This window comes from Serinus canaria, chromosome 1 (assembly GCF_022539315.1).
Source record: "Serinus canaria isolate serCan28SL12 chromosome 1, serCan2020, whole genome shotgun sequence".
NCBI lineage: Eukaryota > Metazoa > Chordata > Aves > Passeriformes > Fringillidae > Serinus > Serinus canaria.
The window spans coordinates 66086356-66103644 of record NC_066313.1 but is presented as its reverse complement, the minus strand read 5'-3'; the positions used below and the strand labels follow the sequence as shown (position 1 = coordinate 66103644).

The 17289-nt window shown below is 35.5% G+C and overlaps 1 protein-coding gene across 19 annotated transcripts in view; it reads left to right on the top strand.

Annotated features, from left to right (window-relative positions):
- The window catches only part of MYCBP2 (MYC binding protein 2), a 168285-nt gene that overhangs the window by 65943 nt on the left and 85053 nt on the right, over positions 1–17289 (top strand). For 17 of the 19 annotated variants that reach the window (XM_050972392.1, XM_050972403.1, XM_050972438.1 and 14 more), the window contains 11 exons: positions 5603–5720; positions 7220–7424; positions 7776–7929; positions 10246–10418; positions 11475–11600; positions 11690–11817; positions 13407–13498; positions 14393–14527; positions 14608–14691; positions 15897–15993; positions 16810–17002. In XM_050972392.1, the coding sequence (XP_050828349.1) occupies positions 5603–5720; positions 7220–7424; positions 7776–7929; positions 10246–10418; positions 11475–11600; positions 11690–11817; positions 13407–13498; positions 14393–14527; positions 14608–14691; positions 15897–15993; positions 16810–17002 (1505 nt within the window). Of the gene's footprint in view, positions 1–1704; positions 1829–5602; positions 5721–7219; positions 7425–7775; positions 7930–10245; positions 10419–11474; positions 11601–11689; positions 11818–13406; positions 13499–14392; positions 14528–14607; positions 14692–15896; positions 15994–16809; positions 17003–17289 lie in introns of all 19 variants that reach the window. The other 2 variants (XM_050972433.1, XM_050972428.1) reach the window with 2 other exon arrangements.

Genomic DNA, 17289 nt, shown 5'->3' with positions numbered 1-17289 from the left:
CTTCTGTCTCTTTAATTCTCCCAGCACCTATTACAGTTACATTGATGCCTCATTAGGATTTCATTATTTCTGTAAAATACTACATATGCAATAATTGAAATAGTATGATATTGTAAACCTAGATGGACCTGTTGCTGTTAAACCAGTGATAAGGGTTCACAGAATATTCACAGAATCACAGAATGTTCTGCATTGGCAGGGACCCACAAGGATCAAGTCCAACTCTTAAGTGAATGGCCTGTGTGGGGATCAAACCCACAACCTTGGTGTTACTAGCACTGTGCTCTGACTAGCACTGTGCTCTGACCAGCTGAGCTAATCTCAATTCAGTTATGATAAAGTCTCATTTGTTGCTCATCAGTTACCTCCCAGATGAAGTCCCTAAGCTTTGGTCTCAGCTGCATTTTGTAGTCACTTGTTTTGGCTGTTGTCAGAAGAGCAATGTGTGCTTTCACTGTGGTCAATGGAAATAGAGAAATCAGCAGAGCATGGACAGATATCTGACTAACCAGCCACTGCTTACATGCAGCTCTGTAAACCTGATCTCTATTGACTACAATGAGAGCATAGATAAATAATATAGATATCTTTAATGTGAAGCTCAATCTCACGCTTAGTATCTCATGCTTAGAATTACATCTTTTAATTAAGGTAAATAATAAACCATTGTCCTGCCATAAAAGGAAATGTGATTTAGGTCTTTGGACATGTACATATGCAATGTAATGCACACAAAGGGGGTTTCTATAGTAGGAATCTTTGAGACTTTGTGTATGTAATGCTCAGTATCCTTAGGTAAAAGGCATACAGAGCGGAGCATCCATGACCTGTCTTCAGTTCTCTTGTTTCTCTTGTAGCAGTCAGGTGAAAATTACTGAACATCTATCATCCTAATCTCTTTGTAGACTTCAAAACCCTTTCCTTTGTCAAGTTCCTGAAGAAATCTTCATCATCTTAAAACTTGCATTGGATTCACTATGTCTAAGGGGGAGAGGGAAGAAAGGAAGTATACTGGAAATATTGCCTTGTATTGGCTGCTGTGCCTGATAGTAGTCTCTGAACTGTTACCCCTACTCAGTTTGCACTAGATCGGTGGATGCAGTCTGGGTTTCTGTCTGATAGAGTCATATTGCAGACAAGTACTTTGTTTTTCCCTCCTGGAAATTCTTGGGTATTTGTTCCAAGGAACAATGGCTTAAACTAGCAATTCAAGTTGCTGCTTAAACTAGCAATACAAGTTGCTGTTAGAAAAAGGCTAGTTTCTGTCTTAAAGACTGAAGAGGTGCACATAGCAGTGACATTTGTACTGGTAACCTAATGTCACCTATTTCTTTGATGAAATCACTTGGCTTTTCAGAAGGCTTTGGAGATATCTGCTGTATTTGTTGGTATTTCAGGTGGTAAACCCTACGTCTTTTGCTTATTTAGATAGAAACTGGATGAAGACTAGTAGTAGTTCCAAGTGACATCCTAAAGGATAATATGAAAATTCTTGTGCTGAAGAATAGTGCTGAAGCTGAGGAGGTGCCAGTGACTTGGCACAGACCTTTGTATCATTCTACATCAGACCTAGAAAGTGTCTGAAAAAAACCTGGAAGAAATTTGGAGTATGTCCTATGCATGAGAACTGGCTATAGTACTATATTGCTATTTAGCACCATCATTCAAATTATAATTTCTTCATTGATGTACTTCTTTTTCCAGCTTTAAGTAGAGATCTCTCCTCTGTCCTCACAGTAAGGGATTCAGAGAAGGAAACAGGGAATCCTTATGCAGAGTTCCACCTCAGTTGGGACGCAGTGGTGCTCAGATGGCCAGCTCCTGCCAGGTCAGTGGTATGTCAGTCATGCAGTGTGTCACATTGCCTGTATTGACCTCAGGAAGAGCATCATCTCCTGAATTCAGGAACTGATACTCCACTGTATTTCTGGGAGAGAGAGAGGAGAGAGGAGAAAAAAAGAAGTGTAACATTTAGGCATCCTTTCAGAGACTTTTGACTTGCAGTGTAAAGATTTAGTAGTGAGGCTACATTTTTAGAAGTCTTGAAAATGTTGAAGTATTTTAAATTCTGAACACCTGTTCAGACATGCCTTGCTCCTTAATTGAGGGGATTGTAGACTCTTCTATTAGAATATTATAAACATCACACATTGTTCCTCTACTTCAGCAGGAATGAGGTAGATTACATGCCCTATCAGTAAGCTGGAACCATTCAATTAGCCTGTATAGGCTTTTTATTGTAAAATCCACAGTGACAGATGTTGATAAGCTATTCACTACATAAAAGATTTGTCAGTCTGTGCTTATATTCTCCTCAAATTAGATGCTGGTGAATAGAAACTCAGTGGAAACAAGAAATGCTTTGCAGTATCTAGTCTTGGTGAAAAATAGCATGTATTGTGCTCAGGTAAGCAAAGGCGTGTTTGTTGCTGATGCCTCCCTCAAGAAGCTGGAAGTTAAAACTCCAAGATCTTTCTGTAACTGTTTAAAATTTGCCTGTATTTTTTTGTACAAACTCTTGACTTCAGCACTCCAGTAATAAGTACATGACCTGACAGTCAAGCTCCAGAAATTGAATGACTGAAGTGACACGGTCTTGATAGGATTTTGCTTCCAAAGGTTCTACAGTAACATAAAGCAAAACTGATCAGACCTTCCATAGATGATCAGCTATGTTACACTTGAAGGTAAAGAATAGAGACTATATTCTATTAGTAACTTCAGGGGGGAAAAATGTGTGCCATTATCTGTTTGTTAGGACCATGTTTTTAGGTGTATTTTCTGATTATTTTACTCCAGTGGTGGAGTGCAGGTTATATTTACATCTTTTCACCAGATTTCCTCTAAAATGGAGTCACTTCTAAAATATAAAAATCTCCATTTTCTCTGTAATAAAGTTACTTCTCTGTAATAAACTGTGCTTGCAATGGACAGAAGTTGCTACTGCTTTCCTCTTACCCACTATGCAGTAACATTTCCTGGTGAGTTGTGTTTGCAGCACCACGGTCAGCTGCCCCAAGTGACATGTTTTGGGAGCTGGCAGGCAGCTGCTGGCTGCACAAGTACCACGGACAGCAATTGTTCAAACAGGTCATGCATGATGAATTTTCAAAGACTACAACTGCTCTGAGAAATGCTTACCCTTTGGGATGGAAGAATGTTTCCATGTGGACAGCCAGAATGCATCTGGACCTTCTTCAGGATCCTGAGTTAGCTGATGCATGTACATCTCCTCAATTATTCAGCAGTTGTTACTTTTTCCCAAGGGATCTCAGGTTAATTTCTCTATAGCTGAGGTTGGTCTTTCATGATTGACCAAATGTTCTGTGACTTTAATACCAGTGTGTCTTTCCACTCCATCCCAGAAGAATAGTTCTTGTTTTCTTTGATTCAGATGGAGAAACTTTGGTTGTTAAAACTTTGCCCAGAGTCTCTCAGACTCTTCAGGGTCTATTCTGAGCTTTCCTCTGTTGAGTTTCACGGGGTAGGGAAATACTCAGTAGTATCCCAGGTTTTAAATTCTATGTGCACTAGTCACACTGTCTGTATTTTTTGAAATCCTTCTTCCTTTTATGAATTGAAAACTAGTTTTTTGCAATTCATGTTTATTTTATGTAGTTAAGTATCTTACATTTTTTTTCCATTCACTTCTAAATGAACTGATAGACTGTAGTTGGCCATTCCAAAAGTTGGGTGATCTTAATGAAAAAGCTGTTTAAGAAGATAATGTAGTTCATCTCTCTGCATTAGTGGCTTATTTGATTTTGTTCTGCTGTTGCCAAGAGGCTGGCAAGCACAGCTTTCATATAACATTGCTGAGAGATTCAATTGAAAGAACAGAAAGATAAATAGTTATGGTGATAATAGCATAGTTTTTAAGCATTAAAAGATGAAATATTCACTGGGTTTTTTTAAATAAAGATGTGATTGATAATTCCATGCCTGCAGCTATGATAATTTTGAGGAAGAGGAAGAAAAACCTTATGATGAAAATACTTCCTTTTAACAGGGGTGCTTTTGGATTAGTTACTAGTTATGTTATATTTATGTTTTGATGCCTTTTTGAGTTTCCTTAAAGTTAATGAGAGACAAATGTAAGGGTTTTTTTTTATAATTTCATCATTGGTGCTGCTAAACTATGCTCTGTGTCTGTCTATAATCATAGTGATGTCCCAATCCATGTGCCTATAGACCAAGATAGGCACTTAAATTTGAGTATCATGTTGTACATCCTCTGTTTAATTTCATTCTGCCTTTCAGTCCCTCCATCTTCACTAGTCACCCACTGAAAGCTACATTTGCCACCAGAGAATACTTTTTCTGTATACCTGTGTTTGAAGATAAGGTTATCAACTTACCTTCATGCTACATTCCTCTATTCCACATTTTTTGTATGTTCACATCTTCCCATCTACCCTTTTTCTGCTGAACATGATGCTTCACCTTCCTCATAATTTCTTGACTTCTATTTTACCTGCAATTCACCCAAAATCAGAACTTTGAGATGAACCATCTTCTAGCACATCAGCTGCTAAACAATCGCTAGGTAACTACGGGCTGGCCTTTTTTTATTCCAGTAGGAAACAACCTGCTCTTATTTTAGATTACCCTACTTTTCAAAGGCTGTGCTTAAAAGTAAGTTCACAATGCTGTCATCCTCTGTATAACTCTGAGCCCGCTTTCCAAACACAAAATTATGTGGGAATAACTTGTTCTTCAAATTCAGTCTTTAACTCCACAGGAAATATTAAGTCTAGGTAGACATTCATTATGGGATTCAAAGTCTTGTAGGTTTCTGTTCTCTTTGTTGGTATTGAAATAAAAATTCTAGTGTCTCGTTTTTTTTATCTTTTGTGCTCTTTCTATTCCAAGTCATCAGTTCAAGTTTTCTTTCTCTGCATCTTGAACACCCTGTTGTTTTTTTCCCCTTCATTTTTACTGAAATAGAAAGATTATTTTCTTATGTCTTTACATATTTGGGAGACAAATGGATTAGACCGTTTCATATATCTCTGGAAAAGAGTTTGGAGAGGTCTGTTCTTTATTGAGTCTGAGTTTGATGGGAGAGGAGCTATGAAGAGGAGTAGACCTTTATTTCTTTTGTAATTCCCTAGCCAGTGATCTTGAGAGTGTTGTAGCAATATTGCTTCTGGTAACTGTGCTGGAGTTAGGCTTCAATTACTTCCAGGGGTTTAAGTGCTTAAGTAGAGTTCTCTGAACATTTTTTACTGCTACATTTCATTGCAATATATTTTGTATTCATATAAAAATAAACACGTATATATGTTAATGTATCTACACATCTGTAAGTCTAGAATTATATATTAAATGAATAACTTTTATTCAATGCTAATTTCTGAGTTTAACTGAAGAGAAGGTCCTTGATCTGTTTCACTGTAACAGAAGGGCATAAACTTAACTATCTGGTGCAGTCTCTCAAACCTCTGTTTATTTAATATGTAAGATATTTCTTGGCTAGCTTTCTATAGTTTGTGAGTCTAGTGAATATATTTCACAGCAATTGAAATACATATAATAGTAATGTGTGTTTTAAATGCTGCGTGACCATGTATTGACATGGAGTTAATTTATTTTTATCTAGGGGATGTCCCACTTTGGTGCAAGCATTACCAGGTCCTAGTACACAAGTTACTGCTGGGAGCAACCACACAGCTATTCTCTTAATGGATGGCCAGGTTTTCACATTTGGAAGTTTCTCAGTAAGGAAATGTTATTTGCTTATAGGAATAAGCTAGTACTTTATGTGTTGTTCAGAGTCATTTCAAGACTGCTTATACTTGCTCTTACAGAACTGTGCATAACTTCTGCATGTCTTCAGCCCTTGTTATTTTTTAAAATGTAGCCTTTAATATTGTTCTGATTAGAAAAGCATAATGCCAGGAATTCTTGGGTTTTTTTAATATTTTAATGAAGATGGTGATTTAAAAGAGTGTTATTTTATAAGGTTCACCAGTTTTCTTAAACTCTTACTGTTTCAAGCTTGGTTCTAAGTAATTGTTGCCTATTCTATTACCTGTCTCCATTTGTAAAGAAAAAAGTGTCCTGGGTTCTTCCATGGAAACAGCAATAAGTTGCAGAAGTTCTGCTTACCCTTGAGGGGACGGGTTATTGCTCAGTACAGCACAGCACAAATCCAGTAGTCTTCTTTCATATCCATATGGTGTATATTTCCCCATGTCCATATGGAGTCCCTTCTTATGTTCACTAAACAAGCATTTAAACATTATTTGCTTCCTTCTGTGCCTCCCTGTGTTTGCAAAGATGCCCCTTGTAGTGTATAAGTACTGAGCTATTTTTACATGCTTTAAAAACTACTTACTGCCAGACACAACAGAAGAGAAATTTCAACTTTTCAAATCTTTTTACCACATGTTACTTGAAAATGTCTTCACCAAGTTTACTTATGTTATCATGAAGAAAGATTAGTAATGTGCCAAACAAGACATTTGCTGTATATACATTTTTCTTTTCTCTAATAATTTTAACTTCATTTGCATGCAGTGCATTTTCTGTGCCTGAGGGAGGTAGATGGAGCATGAGCAGGTTTCTGGCATCAGTTTTTTCTGCATACTTAGGTGCAGTATATGAACTGTAGGTCCATCTCAGTAACTATTTATACATAGAGGTAAAGCCTAGATCTCCAGATAAGTGTTCATGAGCATGTGCAGCAGTGCTTGCTGAGGCACTGTTTTTAGCTCGAGTTTGATGAGCTAATAGATTTCTAGGTACCTTTAAGAGGTATTTGCTGTATAAAACAGTCCATATAAGTTCAGAATTGAATGGAACTTGGATGGTCTATCTGAATATATCTGAATATAATTTTTTTTTTCTTACAAATGTATTCCTTGTTTAGCACTGACATTAATCAGATATTGAATGTTGTAGGAAAACAATGCTTTTATATTTGATTCTGAAGATGGAGAGGAGGGTTATCCATCATAGAGAGTTTGAGTTGTATTTAACAAAAACTTTACTCAAAAACCTACCTGAAAAGGGAGAAGTATATCTGTCAGTAACTTGTTCCTTGTAGTTAAATGCATAATGCTTCGCTTGGCGCAGCCACTGCATTTTGGAGGTAGTTTTGTGGTAAATTCTCTTCCAGCTTACCAATTTTGTGTGATAGAACTATTGAAGTAATTTATCCATCTTTGAGACCAGCTGTTTCTGTCACTTACTGATTCTTGCATTCTTCCTACAGAAAGGTCAGCTTGGCAGACCAATTCTGGATATGCCCTACTGGAATGCAAAACCAGCACCTATGCCTAACATAGGCTCCAAGTATGGGCGCAAAGCTACGTGGATTGGAGCGAGCGGGGACCAGACTTTTCTCCGGATCGACGAAGCTCTCATTAATTCTCATGTGCTTGCTACATCAGAGATATTTGCAAGCAGGCATATAATAGGCAAGGGCCTTTCTGTATTATTTTAAATGCTTATAGAAGTTCTGGAGAAGAAAGTGGTTCAGTTTTGTAAACAATAGAGGAGCAACAAGTCAAAAACGTACATGGATGGACTCAAAATATTTTTGCCTTCTAGTTTTACTGCATATGATGATCCTTTCTTTAGAAAGGTGGTTTTTATTAAAAATAATAATGTGAAAGTCTAACCTTCACCTGCATTTAAATCTTACCACCATTTGTATTTTTGTTGTAGCAGTATATCTGTTCTTCCCCACTGTATAAAGTGGCATTTTCTAAGGATGAAGCATTAATGACTGGTGTCTTCATGTTTGCTCTTTTTGCTCCCTGATCTAGGTTTGGTACCAGCTTCAATATCAGAACCTCCTCCTTTTAAATGTCTTCTGATAAACAAAGTAGATGGCAGTTGCAAAACATTCAATGATTCTGAGCAGGAAGACCTTCAAGGTTCTGGTGTGTGTCTGGATCCTGTCTATGATGTTATTTGGAGGCAAGTGTGGATTATAGCTATTAAAATAGTAATATATAAATAGTTTTTTAAAATATTGTGCAAGGCTGGAGATTTGATTATGCTTATTTTCTGTGTAAATGAAAAACAGTTTTTAGTTTTCCATAAATATTCTTCACATTTTTGGATGGTTTGTTCAAGTAAGCCAAAAACAAACGTGTTCTCTTGCCTGCATTTTTAAAATTTCTTTCCTTTTTTGCATCATTCTCATTCCAATCTCATAATACTTTGGGAATTTAAATCTGTTTTGTTTCTTTACTCTCTTAAATCCCTTTCTTCCATCTACTTAACAGTTGACTGAGTAACTTCCTTGCCATATTCAGCTGCCATATGCGTGTGTCTTAAACTGTTGTTCTTCTGTCAGGCATTAGTGGTTAAGACCGCTAGAGAAGGGGTGGAGGAGCAATGGTATTCTTTTCAGTTCTGACATTTTGGGAGGTCAAAATAAAGGTGTTTATTTAGATGGCATAAACATTCAGACCAATTGTATTTATTTCAGTCTTTGAGCAAGTGTAGATAATAAGCCTTTGTTCCAACATGGAGTCATAGCATCTAATTCTTCTATAACAATTCAAAAGCTTTGCTAGCTGGCATTGGGAGAGAAATATGAACTTCCATCTGAGTTCAAGAGCTTAATGATATTTGAATTGTTTGAGCACAAAACAAGTAAGACTGATGCAGGGAAGCAGCTAGCCAACATTCATCTGGAAAAGATGATATCTCATAGGATCACATCTTTAAAAGCTACATGCATTCTGCTTTGGATGTCTTCATCCAAAATTGAGATTCAAGAACTTAACAGCCAGTTAACATTGAAGCATGTGTTTGCCAGGCACATTTTTTTATGATGTAGGAAGTACCTTGGATGGTTGTAGTTGTGCCTTTTGCACATCTGCAGGATTGTTTAAATCTTGCTAGTTCAGTTCTTACTTAAATTATGCGGAGATTAGAAATAAGAGTAGCACCCACATCTCTTAGAGTTCTATATTTTCAGCATGTTTAAATCCACTGAAAGACTCAATTTGTGAACTAAACCAGTTATCAGTGGCTGTGGGAACGCAGCAAGTTTCAGTGGAGGCAAGGTAATGATACTCAACTTGAAGACAATAAAACGGTTATTGACGAAGTAAAAAGTCACATGTTAGATATTATGGGTAAACATTAATTTTTGTCTTGTAGTACTTTGGGGACCATAGAACTAAATCCACAGCTTAAATACTTAACTGAAGAGTAGATTTTTTGAGACTGTGCAGATTTATTTCTCTGTTATATCCCATTTGTGTTCAATAGAAAATGGTAAAACAGTCTGAAGAAGAGACGTGTTAATAAATATGCCTATTAGTAGTTAAATGCTTGGTATATTATTATTTCTGGACGTTTTGATTCATGCCTATTTAAATGATGGATTCAATTTCTTGTACAGAGACAACATTCTGATGATGTGCAGCTTAAACATTTCTTCAAACATTTCTTCTTTGTGACTTAATCTCTCAGTGAAATTCAAGTGGATGTGGAATGTCACATAAAATTTGTGTATAAATTTGAACATTGCTAACTTGCTAAAATCCTTAATACGTATGGTGCCCTTTAATATTTTTAGCTAAAACTATTTCATTGTCCATTAGATTTTTGGAAGTGTAGCAAATGCAAATTCCTTTTGTGTTTCTTCAGAGCACTCCCATAGACTTATGTCTTCTTACTGTTTTTTCCTTTTACGTAGTGGTTTCAAAGATTTCATTTTCCTTTTTCTATGTGGTAATCTATATTATAGAAAGTCTTTGTATTCCCTTGTTTATGCTGCCCTTTTTTATAATCCTTTAAAAACTCATGAGGCGATGTTACCCATTTAAAAAAGCCCAAACAAAATACACTGGATTCCTCAAGAGTTTTTTCTCTTATTTGAAGGTAAGCCTTTTCCTTTCGCTTGGCATCTTTAAAATTTTTGAGCACATCTGCCATTTTCTTTAGTACTTAGCTATTTACTTCACACTTCTTAATAGATAATACTGTTTTAACATTTGTTAGTTTTGAGAAATGTCTTAATTTTTTCTGAAATTTCTAAACCCATAAAATGACTTTTTGATTTAAAGTATGATAATGTTTTTGTATCTTTTTGTTTGCTGGAGTGTTAAGCTAGTAAAGCTTTCATTTATTTGCGATAGTGATGCTCAGTTTCAAGAGTTTATACCAGCACCTCTACATTTTACATTTATTATCTTTAAAATGTAATTGTTGGTAAGGTTTTGTATTTTTCCAGTAGATGACAGGTTTTGTTCATTCTGTTTTCTCTTGCTCTAGGTTTCGCCCAAATGCCAGGGAACTGTGGAGTTATAATGCAGTAGTTGCTGATTCCAGGCTTCCCTCAGCTCCAGACATGCAATCCCGGTGTAGTATTTTGAGTCCAGAACTTGCTCTGCCAACAGGTTCCAAAGCTCTAACCACCAGATCTCATGCAGCTTTGCATATTCTAGGTATACATTTTTAATTCATGTGTCAGAACCTTAGATGAAATAAAGGAACGTAACTTAATGTATAAATTAATTGTAATCTAAAAACTTCCTCACTTTTGCAGTTAAAATTTTACTTTGTAGTCTTTCACTATTCCTCTTAACTTTTATCATTTGGCTGATGTAGTTATCTTCTGCCATCTTAGTGGTGTTAGAGGATTTTAGAGTTCTGTTGAAACTTGCTAGATGCTTACATAATAAAGAGACCTTCTTAGAGGATCTTTTTTGAGTCCACAGAATAAAATCAGTACTCTTAACCTGAAATCTCAGGACAAAGAACTCAAACCTGGAAAAAGTGATCTTCAATAAGTTATTTTTACTTTAAAGAAAATGCAGTATATAAAATCTTTGCAGTTTTGTATAGTGAGTCGCTAAGGGAAATACTATTTCTTTTTGTAGTTTTTTTTTTTTTTAGTCTAAAAATGCAATACCTAAGTACTCTGTGTTCATGTATAAACTGGCCATGTGAAACATACCCAATTCTTTTAACTCACTTGTCCACTGATTATGATAAGTCATCTGCTCCTTGACCTGCTTACTTCATTGTGTGCTAGAGATGTGGTAACTTTCAACTTGAACAGCACTTTTTTGTGTCTGTGTCAAAGTAAGGCATGTTAGGTACTTATGTGTATGAAACAAAACACCTTTTGTGAATACTTTCAAGTCTGATCATAATTCAGTTCCTACTTCAACTCTTTTTGGGTAATATTTTATGTGTAAAAAGGAAAAAAAAAATGTTACTGGTAATTTATTTGCCATTGGAAAAGTTTCAGAATAGTTTTAATCACATTTGTTTGTTATTCTGGATAATAAATGAAGCTTATGTTCATTAGCAAGCCTTGAGATTCTGCAGCAGTGATCCTTAACCTAATCAAAAGTATAAAGCTACTTGGTAGCATATGTGTGGTGTAGGGACAAAGCAGATTGCTTTGATTTTCTTAACTAGTATTCATTTCTATTTCAATGATTATAATCAACAGTGAGAGAATTTGGGTTCTTTTTGGTTTTGCTTTCTTTTAGGTTGCCTTGATACTTTGGCTGCTATGCAGGACTTAAAAATGGGTGTTGCAAATACAGAAGAAGAGACTCAAGCAGTAATGAAAGTTTATTCTAAAGAAGACTATAGTGTTGTTAACAGATTTGAAAGTATGTATACACTAAAATTTCATAGCACAAGCTGATCTGCTTGCAGAATGACAGGCTAATTATATTTTTGTTGGGGGTTTTTTCTGCAGGTCATGGAGGAGGCTGGGGTTATTCAGCTCACTCAGTAGAAGCCATCCGTTTCTGTGCTGATACAGATATATTGCTAGGTGGTCTTGGTCTTTTTGGTGGCAGAGGTGAATACACTGCTAAAATAAAGGTAGGAGGTTTGGTTTTGTTTTAAGCAATATTGTGTCTCGAAATCACAACTTTCAGTAATGCATCCAAAACCATGATTAGTCGTTTACTGTATGTGGAAAGCATTATGCAGGCACAGTGGGTGAAGTACAGAGCTGAGAATTTCCATTCTTACTTTTCATGAAATTGGCCCATTCTTACCTTCATTAAATGCTGTCCCATCCTAGGGATATCTTGGGCAGGTATTTTAGTGGTCTGAATGGTTCTGCGATCTATTTACACAAAGCTCCGAGGTCCACGAGCAGAAAATTGGTGTTCTGGGCTTCAGGTTAAAATCACATCCTGTGTGAATGCATGAGGAGCTGTTCTCAAAAGCAGAAAAAGAATCCTTATCAGGAACCATTGTTTTCCCCTTTCCCTGCCACTTCTTTCTCAAACTGCTGTCAGGAGAGCCTCTGGGCTGGGATTCTTCAACTGAGAAGTGGCTGCAAATACAGTTAACTCTGTGCCAAATATAGGCATGATTATGGGTGGAGAAAGTGTGCTGATTATTTTAAAATAATTAAATCTGGCTTTGGATAAATAAACCTCGCAGAAACACACACTGGTGTAAATGCTCTGGTTTTGGGTGAGTATTCTCTGCTCCTATACTTTATAAGGATTTTGGTGAAAGATGTTATATCTGAGATTTCTATTAGATGTTTGTATTTGTATATTCAGAACATGTCGTTGTTATCATTTAGTGGATTATTGAATTTTCTTCCTCTGTTTTGAGATGCATAGGTATTGAGGTCTATTCTCGGTAAATGGATGACACACTTAGCAGTAACATTTGCTTAAGCCAACAGGAAATCCAAAATAAGTAGTTGCGCTTTATTCTAGTTTAACATAATGACTGAGAATTGCAAATAACTAAGTACAGTCAAGAAACTTAACATCAGTCACACCATTTAAATACCAGAGGTAATAATGTGATGGTAATACTCTAACATTGTATTTTCAGTTTGTTTAGGATTAGCTAATAGCCAAGATAAGATCTGCCAGTCCTGCCAGAAATAAGCTGTGTAAAATAGGTGTTTGCAAGAGAAGTCATAGACATGTATTGTGGGCCTTTTTCAAAATCATCAGATGGTAGAAATTATTTGTAAGTAAGAAAAAAAGTTCTCTTAGGTATCATGTTTTGTCCCAATCACCAGCTGTTTATAGCACTGTCAACTGTCTCTGCTCAGCTGTCAAGCTGTCCCTTTCCAGAGAAGCTGAGTATGTCTTAAGGTCGTATAGTGCATTTCAGTTGGTGATGGAAAACCTGCAACTTCTGCCCAACTTTCCCTTTTTTAGATGCTCTGCTTTTGTCTTGTTTGCAAGATTTAGGGAGTTTCTCCACTTAAAAATGTATATGGACATAAGGCTGGGAGATCAGTGTCAATTGCTATTTCTTAACCGTTAATGCCTGACTTCCAAATGTGGTTTTGCCTGTCAGTGATATTAAGTAGTAGTTATTTTTGGGAAGGAAGAGTAGTATACAATTTCAGAATGCCAGAAAAGAAAAAGTGATATTATGAGGTTTCTAACACCTAAGACATAATTTTACCTTTTTCCTTACTTCACCAGTTGTTTGAATTGGGTCCAGATGGGGGAGACCATGAGACGGATGGAGACCTCCTTGCTGAGACAGATGTCTTAGCATATGACTGTGCTGCTAGGTAAGATGTTTAGCTTGCCTACTTCCACCTGCTTCTTGATCTTTATTTTTACTTCCCTATACACATTTTAGTATCCCTCTAAATATCAACAGGATTTTGTAGCAAGTGATGTAAAACACTTGATGTGTGTAGGGAAATAGTAAAACACCAAATACATCCCCAAACCAGTATGGTATTTAAATTAAAAGAGGAAAAATAATGAAATTCTTGCTTTTGTATAAATCCAAGTCAAATCCCATCTTCCTGTGTTGAGACCATAAGACAAAATATTGCAGCAGCTCTTTTGTGCATATGGTTGGGTTTAGCCATGTTTTATCTGCTTTTTCATTATCTATAATGAAGTAATTTAAATTTCAAATGATACATGATTAATTCTTTCAGGTTTAAATCTTATATATCAATCAGCGAAATATATATCCTCTTAATTTCTTTAATGCTTATTGTAATTACTAAGAATTTATGTATAAGTTCTTGTCATTTGCAAACTTTTTATGAAATCAGTATTATATAGTACTTTATTATTAATACTTTGCTTGCAGTATTGTATATTAGATGTAGTTGGGTTTATTTAAGTTAATTGACTTAAACTTTTTTAAATTAAAATTAAGTTAATTTAACTTAGTGTCTTCTTGCTCTGTTTGGCATTGATACAATTGTTCACAATTCAAGATCAAGCACAACTCGGGCATTTGTAGGTCCTTCTGAATTAGTTTTTAATTACTACAATATTTTAAATTAAAAATTTTAGATTAAAAACTTCTGTGTTTTGAATATAAATAGATACAACTTAATACCATTGCGTCTCAATTTCTTTTAACGAGTAGGATGTAATTTGTTAAAAGTGAATATAAAAATAATTAAAAGATAACATTTTCCAAAATTTACTTCTCCCAGAGAGAAATATGCAATGATGTTTGATGAGCCAGTACTCCTGCAAGCTGGCTGGTGGTATGTAGCCTGGGCAAGAGTGTCAGGACCTAGCAGTGATTGTGGATCTCATGGACAGGCCTCTATTACTACAGATGATGGGTATATTTTTTTCGATATTTTTATTTAAAAAGAGGAGCTCTAATAAGACTTGAATAATAACTAGGTTATTTCTCTTTCAGTGTTGTATTTCAGTTTAAAAGTTCCAAGAAATCAAATAATGGTACAGATGTGAATGCAGGGCAGATTCCACAATTACTATACAGGTAATACTTTAACCTCTGGAACACTTTGCTGACATGTTTTTTTTAAATAGAAGTATTAAATTCATTATAAGCATGTTTCATGAAATATTACTGTATTAAGCAAAGGAAATCAGTATCTGTAAAATGTAGGGAAAACTTACTGCCTTTGAGAAAAGTAATGAAATTATACCCACATTTACTTCCTTGCTATTTTTCTTGGAGTCTTGCTGCTTGAGTCTTGAGGTTTTCATTTACAATAACATTAATAATATTTTTTACTAGTTGGGAAGTGCTCTAATTGGTCACCCTCAGTTTAGGAACTGTATATTCTTGAACAGGTGATGCTAATGAAACAAAGCCAAAATCAACAGTGCTTTACAAGAAGTTACCCTAAACTTATCATTGCCTTGATAAATGTTGTGTTTTAATAATCAGGAGCTCTTTCACTGTGTTGATAGTAGATTTTACAGATGTCCTCAGATAGATACAGGACATCAATTTTATATATTGTGTGTGTATGTAATTCCCCTGGCTTCCACACTGATTCTGAAGCTTAGAATTCTTTGATACCAGTTCTCTTCTCCTTTCTAAGAATGTCCTTTTCAAGGTTCCTCTGCTGAACAGTTCACTTCTGCCATGAAGTTTTCTGTCCTTCCAGGTGAAGGTTTCATTTTGATGTATATGAAGTCCTGGCATGACAAATTCATCATTTAGGTGTAGAGAGATGGCTGTAGCCAAAAGGCAAACAACCCTTAAGACCTCTGAAGACCAGTGGGGGCACAAAAGGGAAGATGCTGCAGTGGTAGATGCTGTCTGTATTTTTAGCCTCCACATACATTTTGCCTTCACAAAACCAGTGTTCTTTTAAGGAATAACATTTCCAGTCTTGATGTCATCTGAGGAAATACAGTAGATACTAGTAATAATTTCATGTAATTAAATCTCAACCTCATTTTTAGTTGTCGCAGTACTGCTAGTTGGAGAGAATTCAAGATACTTGGTTACTGGTCTAGAATGATGAGGAAACTGCAAAAAGTTCTGTTGAAATGGAACTTTTTTTTGAGAATTAAAACTTTTTTCACTTTGGTTCTTTTCCCCACTTGAACAATAAAAACAGTAAAACTACAAAAAAGTAAAAAACCAGAACAAAACACCAAACCCAACCCAAAACTCTACTAAAAGTAAAAACTGGAGATTTCAAGTAAGTTCTAAAATTTTTCTTCCAGGTTGCCAACAAGTGATGGCAGTGCATCCAAAGGAAAACAGCAAACTAGTGAACCAGTACATATTTTAAAGAGATCTTTTGCCAGAACTGTCTCAGTGGTGAGTACTATTGAGAATCTTCTGTGTTTCCTGCAAGTTCATACATGGTTAGGAAACTGAAAGATGTAGATGTGAAAATAATTATGATCTTGTGCTTGCTTTCTCAAGCAGAAATTAGGCACACTGATAAGTATATTCTTTTTTTTTTTTTTTTACTTTTTCTGAAGATTTCATTTTGGTGTTCAACGCCAAATACTTTTATTTTACTTTCTGAGGTACAACTTTGTGAAATTGACTGACCACATACAATAATAATGGTAGAAACAAAACTTTTTAAATCCTTAGATTTTTTGTGAACTACCATGTGATTCTGTTTAGCTTTCAAGTGCTGTAAATGTTATATAGTGGCCATGGTGCTGCAGATCATAGCTGCTTGAAAACAAAGTGAAGACAGAATAAGAATGATATTATGTATTAATAAGAATGTATTATGATAAGAATGTTTTATGTCCAAATTTGTTGTTGGACTCTTCTGTAGATGAAGCAATTAAAGCTTATTGAAAAATCTCCATTACATTTGTTCTTAAATAACTGAGAGGCTTCCTCACATAATACTCTAATACAGCTTATAGATAGATATTATTATGGTATTACAGTTAAGTGTCCCCTGCATTCTCAGTGTTGTTTTTTTTTATTCTCAAGCAAATTAGGATTTGTGTGTTGAATGGTGGATGTGTATAGACATGAATGTATTTTCATAGGAAACATAGATGAAGATGCTGTTTGCCTTTTGTCTAACACTGATGCAGAACTGTCATTTCTTGTTTTTTAACACTAAATCTGCTTTCGGTGTCTATCCTTCATACCCTGAAATAGGAATGCTTTGAATCTTTACTGAGCATTCTTCACTGGAGCTGGACAACACTGGTGCTGGGAGTTGAAGAACTTCGTGGGCTGAAAGGTTTCCAATACACTGCTACTCTTCTGGATTTGGAAAGGTTGCGTTTTGTGGGCACTTGCTGCCTGAGATTACTGAGGGTCTACACCTGTGAAATATACCCAATATCAGGTATTCCTCTCCCTTTCATATTTATTAGCAAATAATCTACAGGAAATTTATGGTTTGATCTAAGTAGTCATGTAGGATATGATACAAAATAGATTTGCTCACACAGATTGTTTTATTGGAGCAATTAAAAGACTTGTTGTCTGAAATAGGAAATTTTCAATTGTCTGCATAACTAAGTATCCTAGTACCAAATGTTTGCACTGTAATCTGTGTATTTTAAAGTTAATTTCCTGTGTGATATATCAGTTGAGCTCTTTTGGACAGTTGGTATCTTCTTTTTTTCCATA